General features: G+C 40.0%; 1 protein-coding gene and 1 long non-coding RNA gene across 6 annotated transcripts in view; one reads left to right on the top strand and one right to left on the bottom strand.

The window, feature by feature from the left end:
* Positions 1–1024: 1024 nt before the first annotated feature.
* Positions 1025–23048, top strand: LOC122176510. The gene is made up of 3 exons (XR_006177757.1): positions 1025–1274; positions 19260–19338; positions 22924–23048. It is a non-coding gene; the product is annotated as an uncharacterized LOC122176510 (long non-coding RNA).
* The window catches only part of STXBP4 (syntaxin binding protein 4), a 52714-nt gene continuing 41399 nt past the window's right edge, over positions 12388–23702 (bottom strand). For all 5 annotated transcript variants that reach the window (XM_042865093.1, XM_042865092.1, XM_042865094.1 and 2 more), the window contains 2 exons: positions 22519–22576; positions 12388–14248 (listed from right to left, as the gene is read on the bottom strand). In XM_042865093.1, coding sequence (XP_042721027.1) covers positions 14134–14248; positions 22519–22576 — 173 coding nt within the window. In that variant the 3' untranslated portion in view covers positions 12388–14133. The remainder of the gene's footprint in view (positions 14249–22518; positions 22577–23702) is intronic.

A 23702-nucleotide genomic window follows, 5' to 3' on the forward strand; every position in this document is an offset into this window, starting at 1 on the left:
CAGTGCCAAGAGCCATTCCAGTTCTCAGAAAAATAACCAGTCACTGCTTATGTGCTGGGAGTTGAAAGATTGATCATTTTTGCTGCCAACATTTACAGTCAGTCCTGACCATGACAGTAGATCAAATACATGTACTTTTCTGGACAGCTGACCTGGTTTGAACTCAATGAGTGTTAAATCTCAACGATGACTATGTTTATTTAATAAATACTTTGCTATATTTTTTAAAGCAACCATAACCTCACCAAGCACCAAGCAGCCTCTTAGGACTGTTTCAAACACCTGGTGCCCTTGGTACCTTGGGGAATTGCTCAGACCCCACAGGTGTGACTAGCTGGTGAAATGAGATGACACAGCTGGACTGAGACAAGCCACAAAGAAGTCGCTGGCCTGTTCTGCAGTTGGACATTGATTGGAACGAGAGTAGCTTCCAGCTGGTGCCAGTGGGAGAAACAATTTGATCCTTTCTCTGTGCTCGGCTCCTATTCCTTTCTCACTTTTGGCTTGCGTGCAGCAGGAAGGCAGTTAGAAATAGCTGTTCTTACATGCTTAGACTGTTTGATTTTGGAACTTGGCGCTGGTTTTACTGGAGATAGAAGAGCACCCACAAGCAGAGAATGAAACATCCCATCCCCAGGCAGAGCTGTAACGGGAGAAAGGAGTGAAAGGTGAGCATCTCTTCCTTATTCAGAGTTTCTAGCGAAGTCAATGACCCAGATTTCTCTGACTTCAAATGGCTGTTTTCAGCAAGCTTGCCAGAGGCATGGTGCTGGGGAAGGTCAGGCAGAATTCAGCCTCAAGTGTTCTGCATGTTCAGGCTTATCAGATCTGGATTTGTAAAACTTCATACTGAACACTCACTAAAATCTGACCAGTGCCCTGGGCTCCAGACTTGCAAGGCAGCTGCCCAAAGCTTGGGATTCCTTTGTCTGTACTTCTGGGCTCAGTTCTGTAACAGTCGCCTTGTTCTGAGATTTTACTCTTAAAAAAATTACAGAAAACCAGTTTTTAATCTGTGGTATTTATTAAGAACCTAGAAATACAATAAACCTCTTTACGTTCTCAAGGAAGCCTGACCTGCTGGAAAACTGGGACAAGTCCTGCAGACAACAATCAACCTTCCAAACAAAGGCATTAGAAGCCATGCTATGCCTTTTTATGAAAGAATCGTCATAACAGCACACATTTTAAAAGAACAGCAAGCAGTGCAGGAGTGCTCGTTACTAACCTGTATGCAGTTTATCCTGAAGGACTGGATCCATTAAGGCTTGCAGGTGAGATTTCCCCCCCTCATTGCACCCCTCCTTACCACCCCAAAATGTTTTCCCACTCAGTTATATGCAGTAGTGGAGAAGGTTCTCAATTTCAAGGCTAGGCTGTAGCACCCTTCCTTAAGATCTATCCTCATGTCTCTCTTATGCCCTTTTTTTTTTTTTTTTAATCTCTCATAAATAAAAAGAATGAGTTGGAAACTAGTTGTTGTTATCTGAGTATTAGAATATATGCACTGAGTATGTGTAATACCAGTCTACCAGACTTTGCATGTATTTTGGAACCTACATTTCTAAGTACCATAAAGCAACCACCATTTTAAGAGGCAAACATACCTTGCATTTTGTGCATGCAACTCCTTCCTTTATTTGATGCAGTGAGACAGATTAGATCTCTAAAGATTAACTTGGATTTTTAAAATGCATTTCCAAATATTGAATAAGCTTCACTAATACTGAACATCCAAAATCTGGATTTCGGTTGTATGCTCAGTATTTACCAAAAGGAAATGGAGGTATTTTCCCATAACCATTTGTTGGCTCTGCCTTAGCAGTGTCTGGGGCTGCTGCCTGCTGTGACTCAGGATGGAGCAGCTGCACACTGGGAATTGTGCTCAGAGTGCAAGATCCTGGGCAGCCACAGTGCAGGTCCTCCTGCCTCAGCTGTGCTCAGCAGCCCCCTGCAGAGGTCCTGCTGCCTTCTGAAAGAGGAGATGAGTGGATTATTAATCTATCAAGAGTAGATTACTGATGTCTCCTGTAAGGACAGACGTGTATGGAAAAAAATATACATTAAGAGAGATGTATAGCAGTTGCCATTTCAAACATGTTCAGCTTTGTGAAACTATTTTTGTGCATTTAAATGAAATGCAAAAGTTGCAGTGGTAGCTGGCAGCTGCATTGTACAAACTTCTGATGTTCATGCAGACACAAGAAACCATGGAATGATTGCTTTTCATTGCTTTATTCTGCCTTTGACTTTTTTTAATACTGTATTTTATTTTGAAGTTGACAGCCTTGATATGTGGAAATGTGGATGCGTAATTGTCTACATCTGGGTTAAAGATATTCTTGCCTCTATATTTTCCTGGTCAGGCATTTAGACTACAAGCTATATTGAAAGCCTTGGGCAGCAACCTATTCTGAAATCATCAGAATAACTGGTTTCATATTAAAAAGATCTGCATTTGTTTTACTCCCACACATTTTGCTTTAAGCTTTTAAAAAAAATCTATCTTTAATTACCTTGCATTTTCGTAGGCACTGGTGAGTTTTATTTTTATTTTTCTTTAATTGCCAAAGGGCATAAAAATAACCAGTATTCAATGGCCATGCAACAACACACATGCAAGGAAATAAAGATGTCCTCCTGTATTTTCCCTTAAATGGCTTTGACCTGGAGAACACATCGTTTTGATTGACATAAGAAAGAAGGCTGTGATCTTATTTTTCCTGTTTGCTATAGCTGTTTCAAACTTATCAAAGGAAGAAATAGAGGCTTTTTAGATGGCTGCTTGCCAGCATCACTAATCAGAATTTTAATGAGATTTTTCTTTGAAGGCCTAAATTAGGTCTAATTAACAATATATAAAGCAAATATATAATGCCATAAAAGAGATGCAGCCTGCAGTCTTTTGTACAGAATACGCATTTCAATCAAATCAAATAGAATTGTTAAGCTAAATACACATCTTTATGCTGCTTAAATATAGGCAGAATTTCTTTACTGTTAGGCATTAATTAACAAATTGCCTTTAGAGAATGTGGTCCTACACTCTTATAGTAAGTTGGAAATCTCTGACAGGGATCAACAGGAGCGCTTACGGCTGAAGCCCTCAATGAATTCCATTCACTTTAACGCAGACTCTGAAAACTCCAGTCCAACACACACCACAGTCACAATGGCAGGGTGAGCTGTTCTCTTTTACTTCCCTCAAGTACTCCATTTGCCACCATCGTGTCTCTGGATGGACCATGTGTTCCTATTGTTTGTGGGCTGGATAACTAGCCTGCAGCTCCCATTTCCCAACCATCATAAAAGGCACTGTTAAATTTAGTCTGCAGTTTTCCCCCCAGCATTTAGGACAGAAAATCATTAGCAACTACAAAACATTATCCTCAAAACACAGCATTGTTTCTTCTGTTCCCCACCAAAGCGTATAGCACGAAAAGAAAGAGGAATAAACCAAAGACATTTTTCTTTCCCACTTGTAGGGTTTTGGTGCTACTTACTGTTCTGTCCTGGGCTGACATATCTCTAACATTACAAAGCTTTTTAGAAAGGGAAGCATTTTTAATTAGAGATGCTCAGATGCAGCCTATTGCAATTAAACACCTGAAAGTATGGAATTGCAACACCTGCTTAAACAGATCATTTTATTCACAAACTGAGACCAATAACCAGGAAGCTTCTTTCAAAGCCTTTTTCCAAATTTAATGCTTAGTAAACAAATCTCATTTCTTTTATCCCTGTTAAATCAACATCACTTCTGATTCATTCAGTTCGTGAAACTAAAGATGAATAGCAGCATAACAATGGGGGAAAAAACAAACAAACACACACCAAAGCACAGCAGAATAGAAAGAATCGAAACCCCAAGTGCTCCCCCTTGCACAAAATCCAAGTCACCAGTTCAAGTGCTGCTGGATCGAAGCATTCGGAGTGCTTGAGCAGGATAATGCTCTAGGGATTGCTCTGGAGCAGGTCTATTTGGGAAGCTGTAGGCAGAGTTTATGTTAAATTGCAGCATCTGTAGTTAATAAGAATAGTCTCTCAAGTGCCCATTAGCTTTGAACTAACATCAGACACGTTCTGAGTAAGCTTAAATAGCCATTTCAAATGTGTATTTCTTGAAGTGTGTAAATAAATATATTCTCAGCAATTTTAAGAGAAGAGCCAAACCACAGGGTGAAGTGAGCCAGAATCATTTCGCATCTGTTACAACACTCTGGATAATGTTTTGGTTGATTTATAGTGGAAATATTTGTTTTTCAGCTGGAATTTTGGTAACTCAGAACAGATGTTCACAGCAATGTTGGAGTAATGTCTACCCATACTTCTCTGTTAAATAAAGCACTGCTACACATTTAAGCTAACCTAGGTTGGTTTAACCTGAAATCTAATATACTGTGAAGTTAGTAAGCTTAAGAAAGATATATAGTAATGGAGATGCTCATGGAATCCAATATCGTTTATTTTCCCATTTTATCAGAATTAAAAGGCTTACAATGGTGCATATAAAGAACTACCAAAGCTGTTAGATTTTCTGTTTTGTGAATCTAGATGGAGAAGTGCTTGTCTATCAATTTAATATTTTTTCAAAGCTATGTAGCGTTGAACCAACTCATTTTTCGGACTTTTTTTCCCCACCCTCTGCAAGCAGAGGGATATTTCTTAACCAGGAGAGAGAACCAGGTTCTTGTGATGATAAAGTTATGTATGTTTCCTAAAAAGCTGGCTAGTTGTCTTTAAAATCATTAGGAATTCAGTACATAATTTAGAAAAGACAACACACAAAACAGTAATCAACTGTCTGTATCACCAAGACCTTTGACTGCAGAACAGAGATGAACAGAGTCCTCTCTTCTCCACTAGAATTACTCATCTCTCAACATTTTGCCAGATAAGCATAGATGCAAACTCATTATATTAGCTGGATAGACAACATGTTGTGAAACCAAGTGATATCTCTGCGTTTGCTTCAGTGGCATGGAGCTCTGTTTTTTTTATTTCCTTTTGCTCTGTGGAGGCCAGACAAATAGCATCCAAAGCTCTTTGCTGATGCAAATTCCAGATTGTTGGTGGAGTTGTACCTGATTTGATGTCTTTACCTTATGATGCTGGTTGCTGCTTCTAGGAACTTTCAGCTTCTCTGCTGTACTGTTCTTACTTCCCAGGAAAGAGCCCCATTATCTGGCATGCAGCTATTTAATGGTTATCCCATTTGCAGCTGTATTTCTTTCCAGGTGGCATTACTATTTTCCTAATAGCTGAAAGCATTAGCAATGTCAGAGAGGTTTCGGTTACTCATTTCTATGTGGAGCACATACTTTGAATGGCTGCCACTGCATTTAGCTCTTGAAGGTATACCCAGAGAAGCTTCCTCACTGATTTGCTGAGCTCCCAGCAGTACCTGATGATGCCCAGCCTTGTGCTGTGTGCTGTTAGAGGCACAGTGTCCTGCTCACTGCTTAACCCCAAGTGCTTCCAGGTGGGAGAGAAAGGCAGAGGCAGAGCACCAGGAGCGTAGATTTTCTTTGGGCTGCAGCTGTTGTACACCTGCGTCTCCTCCTCCTCTAAGCCATCACTATGCACTGTTAGCATTTGGAACAACTGGAGTCTCAGCAGAAGTTGTTGTGCAAATGCAGTACAAATGCAGATCTTATTAGAATATACTTTTTGCAAGCAGGTTTGTATTTTTAGCAGTGACATGAGTTGCCTCGTTAGATACCATGGATACAAGCTGGCTGATTTCTGCTTCTTAAAGAATCCTGAACTGCTGAGAACTTCTCCAGGTCCAGAGGGCGTGATCCTTCCAGGCTGTGAACGCTTTCTGGGGCTGAGCTGTCCTCATTCCATCAGAGCTGAAGGCTCTCCCCATGCTCCAGGATCAATTGGGCTTGAACAGAAATTCTGTGCATATGGCCTACAAGAGAGCACAGCTTGCTCTGGAATGCCCATAGATAAGCCTGGTTTACTTAAGAGTTGCACTGAGGCTCTTTGGAAGGCAGTCACAGGTGTGATTATTGTGGGATTAGTGGCTCATGAGGAGTGCCTGCTGAAACAGTTCACTCTCACTGGGTTGCTGGAATTTCTCTAGTACTGTACCTCACTGCCACACAGACTTGTTTTGAAAATCAAAGATATCTGTGGAAACACCATATTTCTGTCATAAAGGTCAGAAAAGGATCTGTTATGTTTGTGCCAATGTCTTTCTTGAAAAGGTAACACTGGATTTACTATAAATGTAAGGTTTGCTGGTAAACTTTTATAAAAACTAAAACATGTACATGTTCCTGGGATGAGCTTTTGTAACTCTGACACACGCTGCAGCTATAGACACAAAACACTGCACTTTTGGTTCATTTAGTGAATACACATTTCAGCACTCAGAGGCCCCCTTATGATCAGGCATCAGCACAGACTGCACTAATGGGAATTTTCCAATTAACTCTGGAAAAAAAAATCATTAGAAGCTTTCCAGTTCTATGCTAGACAACAAGAGCTGTGATTTTCTTCAACACTTAGAGGAGTCCCTCTCAAAATTGCAAAACTCTGCTGATTTAGCTCTTCTCCAGCAGGCGTGCACTGCAGGGGAGGAGCTGCTGGGCCCGGCCTGCAGGCCAAGGTGCTGAGTGCAGTGCAGACTGCACAGCCCAGCCTTGCCTGCTCCCTGCTTGTCAGGATGGGCAGCAGGAGCTGCTCCTAGCCTGCCTGTGACCTGGATTCAAGAGGCTTGAATCCAGCTGGATCCTGCTGTAATCTATGATTTTAATCCTCTCTCCTCCCCCAGAATTGCATGAACTGCAGTCGTGGCTGAGGTTCATATCCAGAATCTGCGCACAGATTAAAAAAAATCTTGACAGAAAAGCTCTAAAAAATATCTTTCATCAAGCAGTAGTCACTACTTGTAATTACCCTGCTTTTATCTGTAGCTGTCATTGCACTGTAAAAAGTGGCTGTTATAGTGGCTGTTACTCCCATTTTAGAGAAGAAACAGATGTTCTAGGGACTTCTGAACAGATTAATACAGAAATTGCATGCCTAAAAGGTCTTCTAGAAAATCCTGTCATTATCACATGACTGATTTGGTTCAGTGCACCAGGAATTCGGCAGATCTGCTGCTTGTGCTTTGCTTCTCTTATTTGTTTTAAAGTAGTTTTGGTTTGGAGTTTTCATTTCACTTCTGCTCTTGGGCAAAGCTGACATAACACTAGCTGTCAGCACTTTCTTTTCAAGGCAAACTTTCAGGTAGGGATTTGTTTGAAACTTCTTGAGGCTTAATTTGGTTTTCTGATCAAGAGACACAGAAGTCGCATTTGTGCAATCCAATTAGGCTCCATCCCTGGCAGGGACATGGCGCAGTGCACGTATGTCCAGCTGACTGACTGTCCTTCCCTGCTCTCAAAGCCTTCAGCCTCACTTGCAGAGCCATGCCTCTTATCGCAGGTATTTGGGATTACTGCAGGCTGTCTGGGAGGTGTCAGAGCTGTAGTCTTTCCCTCAGAAACATGGTAGGTGACAGTGAGAAGGGCAGGAGAAGAACAGCAGGTGGCTGTTGTATTGGTATCAACAACTTGAACTACTGCAGTCAGTCATTACTGCATGCCACTGTTTCCATCCCCAGCAGCACCATGTCCCTCAATTTACCTTTCCAATTTGTCTGCAGCAGAAACTATAGATCTTTCTCCTTAAGTGAAGAACTATTTCTCTCAGCCACATCAGAAATCAAATTGCTAATTACTGCGTTTCTCACCTCCCTAGGAAGTAATCATCCCTCCCCGCAGAGACCTCTTGTAGAACTCTCTTGTGCCATGAAAAACTTCTTTCCTGCAGGCTGAGAATTTTTTTTTGAGAAGGAATCTGTATTTTCTAAATGTGCTGAAGTTACTGAGTCCTTTTCCTTCACTTCCCTGAAATTGCATCCATTTGTAGATAGGTTAATTTGTGTGTATACATAACAGTGAGGACAAGCAATTATAACAAACTTTGACTAAAATGGACTCCAGAGCTTTGAACCGAATATCTCTGAGCACAGCACTTACCTTCAGCCAGCCACAAGACTTTCTTCTTGGTGTGCATTTATCACCGATCTGTTTTAAAAATATGATGTGCTGCTGGAATCTAACCATTTTGTGGAGCACTGCAGCCCATATTAGCTGCTACTTTAGCACATAAAATTGTAACCAGCTAAGCACATAGGTATTTTTGAGAACTTAAGTTCAAGTGGCTGTACTACATGCCAAAGATGAGCAGACACAGAAATGAACGAGGTAAGATTAATTGCATCTAAACATTTTCCTTTAATGATAAGAGGCCTCCTTTCAGTTGCATCTTCCAAATAGCCAAATAATAACACAATCAGTCTTCAACTCTGCAGGTGTCCTATTTCCTGTTCCTCTGCACCTTTATCGTTTACAACACTTTCTGTACTTAATTTTAAGGAACAGGATGTTCTGAGAGTGACAGGCAGCTTTCTTAATGGGCTCATCAGCTCCTCTTCATGCCATGACATCAATTATGTACAGTTGTCTTTGACTTGGAATTTGTTACCCCCATGGTGACTAATTACAGTACCTAATGTTAGAGTCCCTGGTGGCACGGGCTGGAGATTAATAAATGCAATTCAGCCTGCTGCCTGGGGATGGAAAGCTTCACAGTCCCTGGAGAGCTCATGGCTCTTGGATTTTTGAGGCCACTGTAGTTGGAAAGGAATGGTGATTACCATTCCTCTTTGCAGTTTGGAGTTTGTTACCGTCCTCTTTGGAGTAAAAATGAAAAAATGAGAAGGAATCCCAATGCTAAGGTCATCTCTTTCCCGTATTGATGCTATTACCTTTTTATTTTAGGCCACAAACATCATTTTATATTTTCTTCCATTTTAATCACGTTTTAAAGAATTCTCTTCACATACAAGAGCAAGGAATGTTCTTAATTATAATTGGACCATAGGGAAATTATGACTTAATAGGTTGAGAGCCAGGGTACTTGAAAAGAGATTAAGGCATTTCTGATGAACTTGTGGCTTCTAGGAGTTGGAGTGAAATTGTGACTTATCCAAACTGTGGCAGAACTGCTGATTTTCCAGAGCTTCTTTTACTCAAGAGATCTTCGGGTAATGGGATCTGACTACTAATTCTGTGTTCGCTCACTTCAGCTCTTGTTGAGGCAACGTAAAAGGGACGAATCTCTTTGAAAGCAGGAGACCAAAATCAGAGACGGCCTTATGGATTCAGGGGCAAACTCTGCAGGGATACACTAACATCCCAGATAACTTCACAAGTGAGAATAACTGGGAAGGTGTGCATTGGGTTTTTCTTTTTTTTTTTTTTTTTTCCATAGATTCCCTTTGAATCAGCAGTTTGAACTAGTTTGAATTTGACTCGGGTACCATGCTATGGTGACAAAATCAGTATTGGTCATTGGAATTTAACTTCCCATCCTAATTCCTAATTTATCTCAAAAGAATGTTACAAAAATATCAACCTATGGATCCATGGGACCATTAGCCATATATGTTGAAAGAAGAGTATGGAATGAGCAACGAATAATCAAGCTACCAAAAATGCAAAAAGAACCTGGATGGTACAACCTGTGAGACAGCTGGTATTTTTAGTATGATGTGAAATCAATCCCCAGGGAAAGGCAAAGCTAGTTACAGAGGACAAAGGGCAGGCTTTATTCATTAGTAGCTGATTTTTGGTACAGTATCGTTGCAGGCTGTGAGGAGAAGGACTTACTAAGATATTTAGGTACCTAAACATGCCTAGCAGCATTTATAGCAGCATCTAAGTAGGTTAGGTACCTAATTCCCATTAACTCCATCAACTTCTTTAAGCTGCTAAACATCATTGTAAAGCTGGTACCAGTGTGAGCTGACAGGTGCCTCTATTTAAACTGAGGTGGCTGTACTCATTAGCAGCAGCTGAAGTCTAAGCTCATGTTTCTTGCTCAGCTCAAGAAACGCACTGGAAGCTACCTGGGAAACCTTAATGCTTACTTCAAACCTAGCACCAAAACTCAGCGCCCTTCTTGCAAATTCTGGTCGGAGTGACTTTTGCACAGTTCTACCTTAAATTAAGTCAGAAGCAAAATTTCAAATCAGCTCAGGAGTTAGAATTGCCCTTTGAGGGCAACTACGTGAGAACTGAAAGGGCAAGTTCTCAGTGCAGAATCTCATACCACAGCAAACCTGTGTGAATCCTGAAGGCTCCAAGTGTGGTCGTGTCCACGTGAATGTGGTTGTGCCCCTTGGCTTGTGTTAAATGTCTGTGCACAGATAGCAACTGTTTCTGTCATCCTGATTGATCTATAGAGGCTCCATGTATACGCTTACACAACATCTGTATCTTTTCTGCACTTTACTGCAGAAGACTGGCAGGGCAGCCATTATACTGGCTTGCCTGTAGAACACCAGTGCCTTAGCACAGGTTAGGCAGTGTGGCTGTGCTCCTGCCAGCCTAGGTGCCTGAATATTTATGCTTTATTCATAGAATGGCCAGCTTGCGTATGTATGCATGCATATATTTATTGCATGGAGTTGATGAAAGAATCATCATTTATTGAGACCCTGAGTAGTGTTACAGGGAAATTACTTATTATATCTAATATGCCAGTGTAGGTATCTGTGCTAAGCTGTTTGCTTTGATGGCAGCCAATGTGCCATCTAAAGCTTACAGTATTTGTGGTATTTGGAGGGCAGAGTGGTGCAAATATTCAGGTCAGCATTAACACCTGTGCGTACCAGAACGGTATTTCTCAGTGTCACCTTTGTATGGAAAATAAATAAGAGATGCAGGGATTACTTATGGCTCTGTTGCCATTCCTTTCTAAAGCTGACCTTCATTATTTTAAAGGCCATAAAGTGCACTTTTTTTTGTCCACATCATTTTTTTAATTCTGCAATGAGAATGGGAAGCCATTGTTTACAGCACTGTATATTTTGACAACTGTTCTTTACAAATTCTTCTCAAGTTATCCTAGAACCATTTTCTCAATATGCATAGTTCAGTTCAATCAAAATAATTTCACAAAATATTTCACAGAAAGGAAGAGACAAGGGGAGATACAGAGAAATATCCTAGGAAACAAGCATGCCAGCATACAAAAATAGATTAGAACATTTGGAAATTGTAGGTATGAAAATGTAGCCTCAATAGCAGAGCAGTTGAACTAGTGGATCATCTGAAGAGGTAATGCTTACCAGAGAAGAAGCTAGATAGATGCAGAGATCTATTTCTAATGACTTTAATTTCTAGGCAAATTTATAAGAGAAAGAAACAGTCTCCATGTTTCTGAAATGTTCTCATCTGGGGGTGGAGATGGTAAGCAGAGCTGGCAGGATGTCAGCATTGTGCCTTGATTTCTTCTCCTCTCGTGCACAGCAGGCTGTGCGATGCATTCTCAGAGCAAGAGATCATTACCAGCTCTTCAGGAAGGGCCAGCACTATGTACATAGCTGTCCTCCTCCAGCTGATACAACAGAAGGACAGTTTTAAATTGCTGCTAGGTCTCCGTAAAGCCTCTTCTGATGAAGTCTGCCTGATCCATAGCCTCTGCCCCTAAATAGCTTCTCTATGAGGAAACTCAACTAGCTGTCGGAAAGCCAGCAGCAGAATAAATCAAGACTGTGAGGGTCAAGTGGAGCTTGAAACTTCTTTGGAGCAGAACTGGAAAACTGGAGTCTATATGAAGTCTGGCTGCCATGGAAGTATGAACTGAAAGCGCCTGTCATAACGCATCCAAATTACTTCTAAGGCTACAGTAAATATTGCAAGGCATTTAGAACCTCGCATACAGCTTATGGGTCACAAGTCTATGCCATTTCAGAAAAGGTATTTAAATAATGGTGCATCTAGAGTGCTCAAATGAAACTGAAGCACACACTTTGTCTTTTCACACTGTGCTCTCAGGGAACACAAAGGAGACCATGAAGCACTTAGGGGTCACTGGAGCAAAGTATGAGTGAAGCCCAAGTGTTATTGCTGTGAGAAATTTTCTCAGAACTATATGCTACTGTGGGTCTGCTGAGAAAACTCCTACCTAATCCACCTGTGTAGATTCATGGATAATGTGGTTCTGACCTACTTAAAAGTACAAAACATTTTTTCCTATTTGCTTCTTCAATGTACCCTGACATCTCCTTCCAGCAAAGACTGCAAAAGAAACTTTCATGAGCTGCACTTTGTTCCTACACGAAGAACATTTGGTGATGTGCTCTACAGCTCACAGGCCATATGCAGTAGATTGCTGCACGGCTGTTCAGAGAAGAGACTTGACTTGGGTTTTTACAAATTGTGTATTATTTTAGATTCAAAAGGACCAGCAGCCCCTGTGTGCCTGACTTGGCACAGCTCTGCAGTGCTGAGGATGGAGATATGACACAGACACCAGAACTAGGAGGAAGTCTGGGCTTTATACACCTAGCTTGCTCTGAAAGTAATGCTTCCTATTTATTTCCATGGAAAACACAACAAATACAGTGTGCAATACAATAGTACTATTTGACAACAAATTCTCAGCTACAAAACAGTATTTTTCAGCATAGGCATCACTGGGAGCTATACATTTTTGCCAGCAGTGAATAGGAGCTTGCATGTTGCACTTGTAAAAATCTGCACCTGCAGAGCTGACTCTGCTGCAAAAATTTTTTTCTACCTGGAGGAATTCAATTTCATACTTGTTCCATGCACCCTTCCATGTCAGACCGCCCCTGCTGCCATACCGCCAACATCTGCCTCTGACATCATGGGCCAACATCATACAACAGGAGGCATTGCTTTTGGAGCATCCCTGGTACATTCTTCTAGATGCTTGGATTTTTAGTACCACATCTGCTGGAGACAGACCTCCAAAAAATGTGACCACAAGTCCTAGTTTCTTTGTATGGGCCAGCAGAGGGGAGCTGGAGTGGAGAAGGGTCCCCAGCCATTTCAGAGAGGTTTAGAAGTCCTAAGTGTGTGCCTCAGAAAAATGCAGGTTGCAGCCTGTGCCTTCCTCACACTGTCACAGTACTGTTCTCCTTGGCCTGAAGTTTAGTAATAGGGTTTTCTTTTGGGAGATCCATCAGTGCTTCTGCAATGTTTCAGATCCTTCTTTCATTTATTAGTCAACACCTACCATATACATATAAAATACATACACAGAGTCTCTAGAAAAATATAGCATTGAATCATGTTTGTAAAGCTAGCATCGTATGTTGTGTTGTGAATAATGAGATTTAAAATATCCTGTGCTATTGAGGTGCAGCAAAATCTGTTTACTTAGATTGCAGCAGCACCCTGTCATTTTCTTTATCCTCTTTAAATCATCACCAGTGTTTACAAAATGATTCTGTTCTTGAAGACCATTTTTGAGGAGGTGACTGATTTCTGCTGATCCTGGAGGTGGTTTCACAGGTTTCATTGTACTTGAAACTTCACAGCTTCTACTGAAGTATCTGATGCATGTATGTACCAGTTTAGCAGAGTACAGAAGTAGGATAATTTTCTTTCTTGCCACATATTGTTATCGAGTACGGTGTCCTCTCCCAAAACTGCTTCTTTTTGTTTGACATCCTATCAAAGATTCATTTTCCTAAAGCCCAACCTTAAAAGTAATCAGGGCTGCAATACTTGTAATTTGTAATTGCCAAATTTCTGTTAGCGAAACTCATTCACGAATTTATTCTATAAAAATAAGATTATTCAGTAGCTACACAAAAGGCATCCATCTGCATTACACTCATTAGCACTGTTCTTAAAAAAAAGCAGGCCTTGCATACTTCAGCAAACCATCAGATGGAATTTACAACACGAAGCGTATCCAATGGCTGTCACGCTGGTCAAAATAGAAAATTTCACTCTGAGTCAGTGGAGTTATGCTGCTACAGAAGTCATGAATTGGGTCCTAAGATTCACAACTGATCCCTACACAGCTGGGGAACTTACGGACTAAGAGAGACTTCTGCAGTGCCAGCATCTTTTGAGGCACCTAAAAATAAAGCCATGTAAATAGGCAGCAGAACGCCCCTGACTTCATGGGGAGAAGTGTGACTGGGTACTACAGTGTTGGTACTACAATGATGAGAGAACGTTAGAATAAAATGTGTGCTTCTCCTCTCTAATGTTTGGAAATCAAACTGCTTTCAGTCAGCAGGTGCCCTCAGTGGCTCTTGGATCCTGGAGGCTCTCTTATCCCATCGTCATCATCCTCAGAGCAGAGCAAGCTTAGTGCGCTTGTTACAGGGTGGATCCACGATGTTGTCTGTGTCACGTGGCTAAAAAAGAAAAGACATGCTATCAGCAATCTAGAAGGTTTACCAATCTGAAACAAGAAATGCCAGATGATATCCATTTTCAGGCCTTGTGTTATCATTACAATACTTTCAAGTACTGAATTCTCTTTGTCTTGCTAACTAGGAGATTTTACAAACAAAATGAGGAGTCTTCCGGATGCTAGAATCTGGAGAGTTTCACTTCCAAATAAATGAGAGAGTGCTTTTCTAGGAGATTCCTGGTTCAAACTAGCAACATTTCCTGTTAATGAATAAAACTGACCCAGCAACAGTGAACAGCCCAGACTATCAAAGTCTTAAAAAAACCCACATCGAGCTGGCACGGTATTAACATTGCCATCATAGCAGTTAGAGAGGGAGGCATTGTGGATAAGAGGAAGTGGACTGAACACTCATCATTAATATTTCTCACCGAAAAAAAGTTGATGAATAAACCCAAACAAGGTGTACTTTGTGTAAGTAATAAAAAGGAGTATTATCTTTTTAAAGGCCTAAACCCTATACTTGAAAAGGAGTCTGAGCTGCTTGGTATTTTTGTTGAGCTTCCAGATGAATGGGAAGAACCTGCTCAAACTCAGTAAGGACAGATAAATGGGATGTGCTCATTGTCTGAGGGTGAGAACGCTGCACACCCTACGATTGGTAGCATGCATGCTAGCCATACTGTGTGTGGGCAAGGCACAGCCTCTTCTCCCTTCTGGAATAATGTGTTCTTGGTAAAGGAAATAGCTTCTCTGGACTTAAAAAATCTTGCTAATAAATTCACTGTTTTTATAGTCAGGCCAGTGCAAAGATGAATTTTTTAATACAAGTTCATGAGAAAAAGTTGCTGAAAAATATGGCATATTTAATATAAACTGTAAAAAACAAGCAGTTCTCCTCAGTTAAGTCTCACAACTACTAACTGTACCTAAAGCTCATTTCTGTACTCACATTTCTGGTGCATAAGTTTAACTAAACATGAAGTTGTGATGAAACTACTCTAGATTTACCTTTTCAAGTGAAAAGTTTGCATTTTTATCTTCAAGAATGCTATACAGAATATCTGATAGTGGAAATTGGTTCACCAAAGTAGGATTCTGCGGGTCAGAGTCCCATCACACTGACTTACAGGTATGGAGACTGCTTTCCATCTACCTGCGTTGAGACGCAGCGCCTTCCAATGCCTGAGGAATCACGGGATTCCATCCATTCATTCACTGCCAATGCAAGATTTATTGCCTGCAGTACCATTCAAGTGTTTATACTGCCTTTTATCAAGCCATTTCTCAGCAAGCCATTTCTGAATTTAAATAAGAACCAAATTATTTTTGAATTTTTTTTCTCATTTGGTATTCACCTGTAGATGCCTTGACCTGCTGCGTACATTAGAAGTCAGTTCTTTCAAACTTGCACTAAACTTTGTCCCATGCTTCTAGTAGTACAGTTTGTTTTAAACCTTTTGTTAAAATCCTTACTAGGAAATAACTCTTGTAAATAACTGTTAAGTCCAGATAGCATGTAAGAAGCAGTTGTAAAAAGACATGCATTGTAAGAAAACATACACAATATGCACAACATGATTTAGGTAAAGAGTAGATGTAGAAACCTCCTGCTATTTATTTTTAGCTCCCTACAAGTGCTGTGGCTAAAAAGCTTTGACATAATCAGTCTGAAGAGATAATCCCAGATTTACTGGTTTGCAGAACATTCCTGTATTAGAAATACATCCTCTCTGATTTGTGTTAGGCCATCAATACGAGCAAGAGAGAATACAAACCTACAGGCATTTTTGGAAGGCTTCTTCTATTTATGAAAATCAGATTACTTGAAATTAAGCATTCTTTTTTTCTCCCTTCCTTTGTTAAAATTGGTTTAAAAGTGGCCACTCCTTCAAGGCACAGTGTATAAAACTATCCAGGGAGCTGCTAGGTCCTGAAGGATGGACTGACTTCACCTTTCCTCGGCTGCAGGAAGATTGAGAGCACTTGTCACCGTGTCCTAAGGTGCCATAAATGTTGTTATTTTTTCTTTAATGTCCCTCAGGGACTGAAAGTTTGGCTTAATGGTAATTAATGCTTGAGGGATACCAAGTGAAAGAAGAGTGTCTCGCTGTTTATCCCTGGATAAAACAGTTGTCTACTAAGAAAAATGTATGAGCAATCTCAGAAGTCTGTTATCACTAGGAAGATATGCGCATCTAAATGGCATGCTCGATCATTAAAAATTACCAACAACAAACTAATGAGCCCACTGAAAATGAAAGCAGTAATAAAAATGGGATTGGAGCCAAAGCTGAGTAAGCCCAAAGGTTTGAGTGATAGGATATACAAACTTCTCACAGTTTCACAAGTCTGACCTGAATTCCTCCTCACGCCAGTTTTAGCCAGCTGCTGTTAACCCTACAGCGCTGCGTTACTCACAGTCCTGAGTGCCTCCCCAGGCCTCACACGAAACACACATGGAGCAAACCCTTACTGTGCCCTGCTCTGCCTCTCCCCAGCCGCAGGATCCCAAGAGCCCCGACTCAGCCCATAAATGCCCCAGCACAGGAAAACTTCCTGGGAGCCTGAACTTTCCAGCGTCCAGCTCTATTTATAGAAGTTGCTAAATAGTGAAAACTAGACCCTTGATCACACCAGGCTAAGAGTAGAATTACCCAGCAGAGGCAACAGAAATCAATGCACTGATTTCCGTCGAATTTAGAAGGCTTGAGCAAAACAGTAATTTCAGCTTTAAGTGTTTCCTTACTGAAATGTTAACAGCTGCCTCGTATGACACGTCAGAACCTGGACACAGCAGTGTTTGTGGAAGCTGAAAGAACGCTTCTCCATTTTGGTTCTTGAAATTAAAAAACAAACAGCCTCTGAAGGAAAAAAAATATCCAACCAAAAGCAGCTTAAGGACTCAACATTCTTGTATTACAAGCTCATGTTATCATAAAATCCAAAGCCAAGTTTTCTGGTTGCACATCTGAGGCTATTTTTCTTATAGTCATGCAACTAGTGAAAATCAGACTGGCAGAATTCCCTACAACCTAATCATCTGCTGATGATACACTTCCAAACCTTAGAAATTATTGTGAATTTTCACCTTATCTCAGATTACTACCGGTAAGTCTTTTAAGTCTTTTTGTTAGCCAAAAGTCTACCTCTGTAGAGGGAGATAGGAGCAGAGCTCATACTTGATTCATTCCCACTGCATGTTCAGTGCAGCAGATCAGAGTTTCCCTTAGTTCGTTACTCTGAAGTCACTGAAATACCAACCTTATGGAACATGCAGTTTACTCTTAGATCACCTCTGCTACAATTTGATCTTAATTGAGCTTGATTTCTTCTTAGATTGCCTGTGGTCAACTAGTATATTGCAATACACTAATACATGCTGGAATCAAATAGCAGAGGAAAAACCAAACACATCGATGTGCTACATTTTTGGGTTCTTTGTAATGCAGTAGAGATGTGAAAGTGCACTTACAAAAGGAGCAGGTTTGTTTTTCAATTGAGCACGCTAAGTAAAATCAGCTGTGATTTATTTTCCATTTACAATGATACCTTTAGCTCTACTTCACTGTTTACACTGCAGAAGTTCATTTACCACACATGCTTTCTATTCTTAGTTGAGTCACAAAATCATAAACAGTTTCTGTGACTGCCCAGCTTTCAGTAGAATTAATGTTGGCTCCTTCCCATACAAAACCAAAACAAATAGAATATGATAAAATAAGTCCAATTTGTTATTTTCCAAAGTAGAAGCATAATTTTAGGTACGATTTCAAAAGCTACCAGAACACACTGTGTGTTTTTATTAACCTGTAATGTATGTATTGCTTGTCTTCTACTCTCAGTTACACTGACATGCTGTCAAAGCACCTGTGCCTGCTTTGTCACACTGAAATACGCAGTGCTTCAATGTGAAGCTTCTCATTTTTAGGTAAATTAATGAAAGATAATCCTAAATCAAACATTACCATTTCCTTTTTAATATAAGACAGAAAATCCATATGTCCTAATTCATCTAACAGAAAGCATCCCAAAACATTAAAGGAACTTCTGTGTGTCTTTTAGGCTAATTTAATTCAAGATAAATGTTCATGAGAAAAATAACAGTTAATATGGAATAGCTGGAACCTAGTCCTGTTAAAAAGCTAGAAGAGGTGTTACAGGGGCAAAATTCACAGCTGGTCCTTACAAACTGTATACATATGTAAGCAGTGGGTGGGAGTGGGAGGGAGAATAGCAAGGCCCTACCTAATTATAGGTGCCAGTCTCATGATACAGAGCTGCCATATGTTAAAGGTGAATGTAGTGGGAGGGTGGAAGAGATCAACTTTGATGGTTTTTCTGAGGAAAAAAATTAGTGTCCCAGCTATACTGTAAGTAGAATAGCATAGTTCAGTTGGAAGGGACCTTCACAGATCATCAGGTGCTCCTTGGAATAGGGTGCTTGGATAGGGTGCAACCTTCCTCCCTGGAAATGTCCAGGTCTTGGTTTGACAGGACTCTCATTTGCTTTTCTGCGGAAGGTTTGATGACTTGACCTCCAGAGATTCCTTCTGATCTAGACTTAGGATTTTCTTCTCTGATTTTGGAATTGCAGTGGACTGCTGAAGAACCCACTGGGCTACATTCAGTTGTTGCTTTAAGTTCATGAGGTCAAGATTTCAGCTCTTCTGAAACAAATTCACCGATGTAAACAGGGATAGAAATATCAAGGGTAAAATAGTGAAGAAGCAGGCATGTATTTCTATTAGACATCGTGTGAGGGGGCACGAATCTGGGGCTGCACGTGGATGAATGATTGTATTGCTGGCAGGCAAAATAAAATAATGCTTGCACTATCCATTACTTTAAAGTATATCAGATTATTTCAAAACATATCTGGGGCCAAATTCAACTTTTCCTCTTCAGCAAGAGGAGAGCAGAGCCACGTTAGCAATGAAGCTGATTGCTGCCTTTTAGTCTACTGGCATAATTTTTGTCCTTTTGATAACTGCCTTTATATTATATTGCAGAACACTGAAACTTGCTCTTGCTGCACTGTATGCTGACACATAACTCAGAGAGGCATACGCTGCTATCTGATATTGCACGGTAAGTCTATACGCATGACCTTAATGCCTTGCATAGAGGTACGTGAGTTTATGACACGATAGCAGCCTTAAAGCTAATTTCCTCTCACTTGCCTCACTTGCACTTTGTGACTGATCCTTAGCAACTTGGTTGATTGATAATAATTTACTGCAAAACTGAAATCATTTCCTGAGTAAAAGAAAGAGGTGACTTCAGAAAGTTGTCTGCAGGTACATAGAGGTGGACAAGATGAGTCTTTCCACAGTAGATGGAGAGCAGTTTAGTGCCTTAGGAATAGAGCCATGTAAATGTTTTATTCATGTCATTTATTCACATAAGTGGGTTTTCACTTCAGTGTGTAACACAAGCCAGCTGGTTTGCTTCTTTTAAACTCTGATTTCTCATGCACTTCATATTGCTACACCCCCTTCAGAGATATTTATGGGAATTTCACAGCAAGCTGTCTCAAGCTTATGTGCTATTAAGATTCCGTTCTGGGGTGTTTACCACATTAGATTTATAGCATATAGATTTATGGACTCAGCTAGTTGATGGCACAATAAAGCACAATGGAACTGAAGGCAACTGCTAAATAATTCTTACACCCCTCATGGCTTTGGATCTTCTAAACATCAAAGAATAAAAGGATTGATATTCACAGCCAAAGAGAACAAGTTTACAGTGCCAGGACGGTGAATTATCAACTATTCAGCTAAATCAATTTAAACAAATGAATTAAATTATGTGAATTGTCTAATTATCTGAAAAGGATGAGCTGATAAAGATGCATCTCAAGCAAGCTCCTCCTAGAAAAAAGATTTTTTCGATGATATTTTTAATATTAGGTAGAACTTTATCTTCAAATTTCTTCAAGCTACATTGGAAACAAGAGACTTGCAACCCTTGTTCCTTTCTCCAAATAACTGTCTGAGATGAATACTGAAGAGGTATGAATTTTCAAGCCTATGAAGAGCCTGGCTTACACTCTGTATGTACATTTGGTAACAAAGATATAAACAAAATTAGGAATTAGGTAAAAAAAATACTAATTAATATCATATTTTATCCTTGCATTCAGTTAATTCCGTTCTAATGAAGTGAATTAAGACCTCTTAACAAATGTGGTTGTTCCATTTAGAACATGACAGGTGACTTCATTCCCTTCTCTTCAATTAAAATGGATAGATTTTCCTTGCCAGCCACACAAAGCTTCACAGGACAGGTTACAGAAAGTAGCAATGATAGAAAACCCAGGGCTCCATCACTTGCAATGCTAGGAGCACGTTAAGAAGAGGGAAGAACATTTTTGATCCATTAATGGTCAAAGGCCAGATATGCAAAAGTTCCTAAAAAACTTGTTCATGTGATCTGTTCAGTTCAGATCTGTAGCTTCAACAAGTGGGGGCAATGTGAAAAACATGGGAAGCTTTCTGAAATTAACTTCTACCACCTGGAAAGGCTGAGATTCCGCTGTTGCTAATAAGCATCTCTTTAGTACAGCTGCAACAGTTCATCCAAGATCCAAGAGCAGATCTTAAGAGTTCTTGAGCAAACCCAGCTTTCTGCTGACTCCCATACTTTCTTGTATGAAAGACACCAGTAACAAAACCAGGAAAAAGTGTTAGATTTCTTTTATTCTGTTGCTAGTGTATTGTTTGCATAATTCTCTCTCAGTTCCCAGTTATGCTGGTAAAAGCCTGTATTCCAAGTGCTTTATCCAGAACAGAATCCAGCATCCACCTTAAGCATCCGACTGTGCCATAACGTCTCCCTGTATCAACGTCCAGATGGAGACCAAGTGAACAGTGCTCTGCTTAATACTCGCTCTTGTATTTATTTGCATTGTTATGAAATTGGCTGCCGATTTGTTTTCATTTCCTAAATTATTTGCCTACAATTTTATTTTTTATAAGTCCCATTTAGTAACTTATATCTGTCTGAAAATAAAAGCCACCCTTTGACTAGAGCTGGAATGCACTATTGTGTATGGTGTGTTTGAAAACCTCTGCAAAAAAACTCAACAAATCACATCTGCTTTAACACACGTAGCCTGAGGCACCATGGGATGAGTCAAGGACAACAGAGCAGTGCTTGAAAAAAAAACCAAAAATCAAAAAAAACCCAATTTCCTGCTTTTCTTCACTAGCTAATACATAACCTTCACTGTTATTTATGTGACTTCTGCAAGAGTTTGGGATAAAAGCAGTTGCATCTCAGTGCAAAGATTCACTGCCTTTCATGTCTTTTAAGAGACTTCAGGGAAATCTACCTGCAAAATCAGACTTAAACAGTATGTAAATTCCAGTAGCTGAAATAATCTGCTACGATGTAAGCAATCATTCGTGATGTATACAGAATGGAGATAAATTATAGTTTCTCAGCAATTGTTTCTGTCTTTTAGAGGAACAGTAAAACTATTACATGAATTAGTTTTCACTATATTCTGGAAAAAAAAAAATGCTTTGCAGCAACAGAACAACTGATTCCCACAGAAGGGAACAGGAGATCATATTTAAAAGGTCATCAGTAGCTGCAGATAGCTCGGAGACTGAATTCATTGCTAAGGCAGTTCTCCCCAAGATGTCCATTCAGGACAGGAGGTGACCAGGGAAAGATGATCTTTCTAGTTACGATGTGCTATGAGTGCTGCAGAATCAGGAGAGCAGACAGAACTCCACCTTTTAGGGCAGCTGATACATTTGGTAGGACAGCTGGACTCTGGGGTCCTTAATGGGACTAAAATCCACCGATGAAACAAGACTGGTATGTTCTAAAAATCCAGCCCTCAGAATTCTTCCACTTCCCCCACAATATAAGAACATTTGCAAATGGATATATTTACTATACAATTTTTAGGGGATTTTTTTTTTCCTTCTGTATCTTCTAGGTCTGTTATATGGTCAAACACAGCTGGGGAAGTTCTCAACACATGCACCGGGGTTTTCAAAGACATCTGAAAGACAGAATCTCACAGTTCTCACTGAATTTCAGTTGACTTTGTGGCCGAGCCCTGTAGGACTTTCTAAACAGTGCAGTACTGAACCAGAGGAATGAACAAGTGATGTTGGTAATAAAGATGTGTATTAAAAACGTGAGAGCTTTTGTTAATTTGCTCTTTTTTCCTGTTCAATCTGGGTTTAAAAATGCAGTTAGATGGGATTTTATTTTAGCTCCAATCCATTTCCTCTCAGAAATACTCACTTGATAAAATATTTGATTCCATCTGCTGTATAAGCTTCTTCCCATCCATAAGGTAGACCTGCAATGAAATAAAAAAAGTCTCAAAATTTAGGTGACACAAGGAACAAATGGTTTTGAAATGGCGTAAGTTCGAGGCATTTCATGAAAAGATTATAAACAAATTCTTACTCTTTTTGTCACAGATGATAATATAAGCAATGCAATTTAATATTTGCTGCACAAAGAAGCTACGAACCACTCAATGATACTTTTATTACCAGCATTTCTCTTCCTGAAGCTGACAGTCTGGTCAAATTGGAGTGCAGCAGTTTGGGCTTTGGAACTTTTCTTGTAATTCACACCTTTATAATATCAGCAAAAAGAACCCTGTGCTTCACTGAGGTCTGTTTTAATTTGTTTTTATAGCTTTTCATTCAGATGGCTATATGAAGTACCAATCTGGACAGAATCAACTCCTCTACTGTCTGGCTTGTCACCGTCTTCTGTGCTGCTACATAATTATTTGGAAATTTAGACCAACTCCAAGATAATGAATGAAGATAAAAGAAAGAAAATCCTAAAAATCTCTTCATTTTTTTCTGTAGACTAGAAATATATATGTGCAGTTAAAAGATGCATGAAGATTGTTCTGCAAGAGTTTTAGCTTGAAGTCATCTGGAAATGTTACTGTCTTACAAGTTCCACTATTTTTGTTCAAGTCACAGTCAATCTCAAAGACCAGCTCATTAGAACCATCTGTGAGCCTGCTTTAGATTTAAAACTTGTATTTGGAAAACATGCTGGCCTGCACACACCATATGATCTTCAAAATCTTCATACCAAAGCATGCCCTAAGTGCACACATTTTCTGGGAGGGAAATTCTTTCTTAAAACACTGATTTTCTTTTCTCAAATTGTCACATCTTTGTTTCTCGTGCGTTCTTCTTCAAAATCTGGAATGGGATGGCTTCAGTTCTCAAAGAGAAACAAAGTTCACCACAGCTATGGAAGCACTGGCAAGTGAAGCAGGCACAGACCAGCTACGAGGTCATCACAGCTGGATGCAGACACCACGTGATGAATAACAAGGATGTCTACCAGAACTCAGAATTCAGATGGGTGACCTGAGAACAGGTACCTGTGTGCCGTCACAGTTTTGTGCAGCTTTGAAAAGGAAAGAGCACATCAATCACATTTTTCCTCTC

Source organism: Lagopus leucura, unplaced genomic scaffold (genome assembly GCF_019238085.1).
Source record: "Lagopus leucura isolate 7727_CA_CO unplaced genomic scaffold, USGS_WTPT01 Super-Scaffold_797, whole genome shotgun sequence".
Lineage (NCBI taxonomy): Eukaryota > Metazoa > Chordata > Aves > Galliformes > Phasianidae > Lagopus > Lagopus leucura.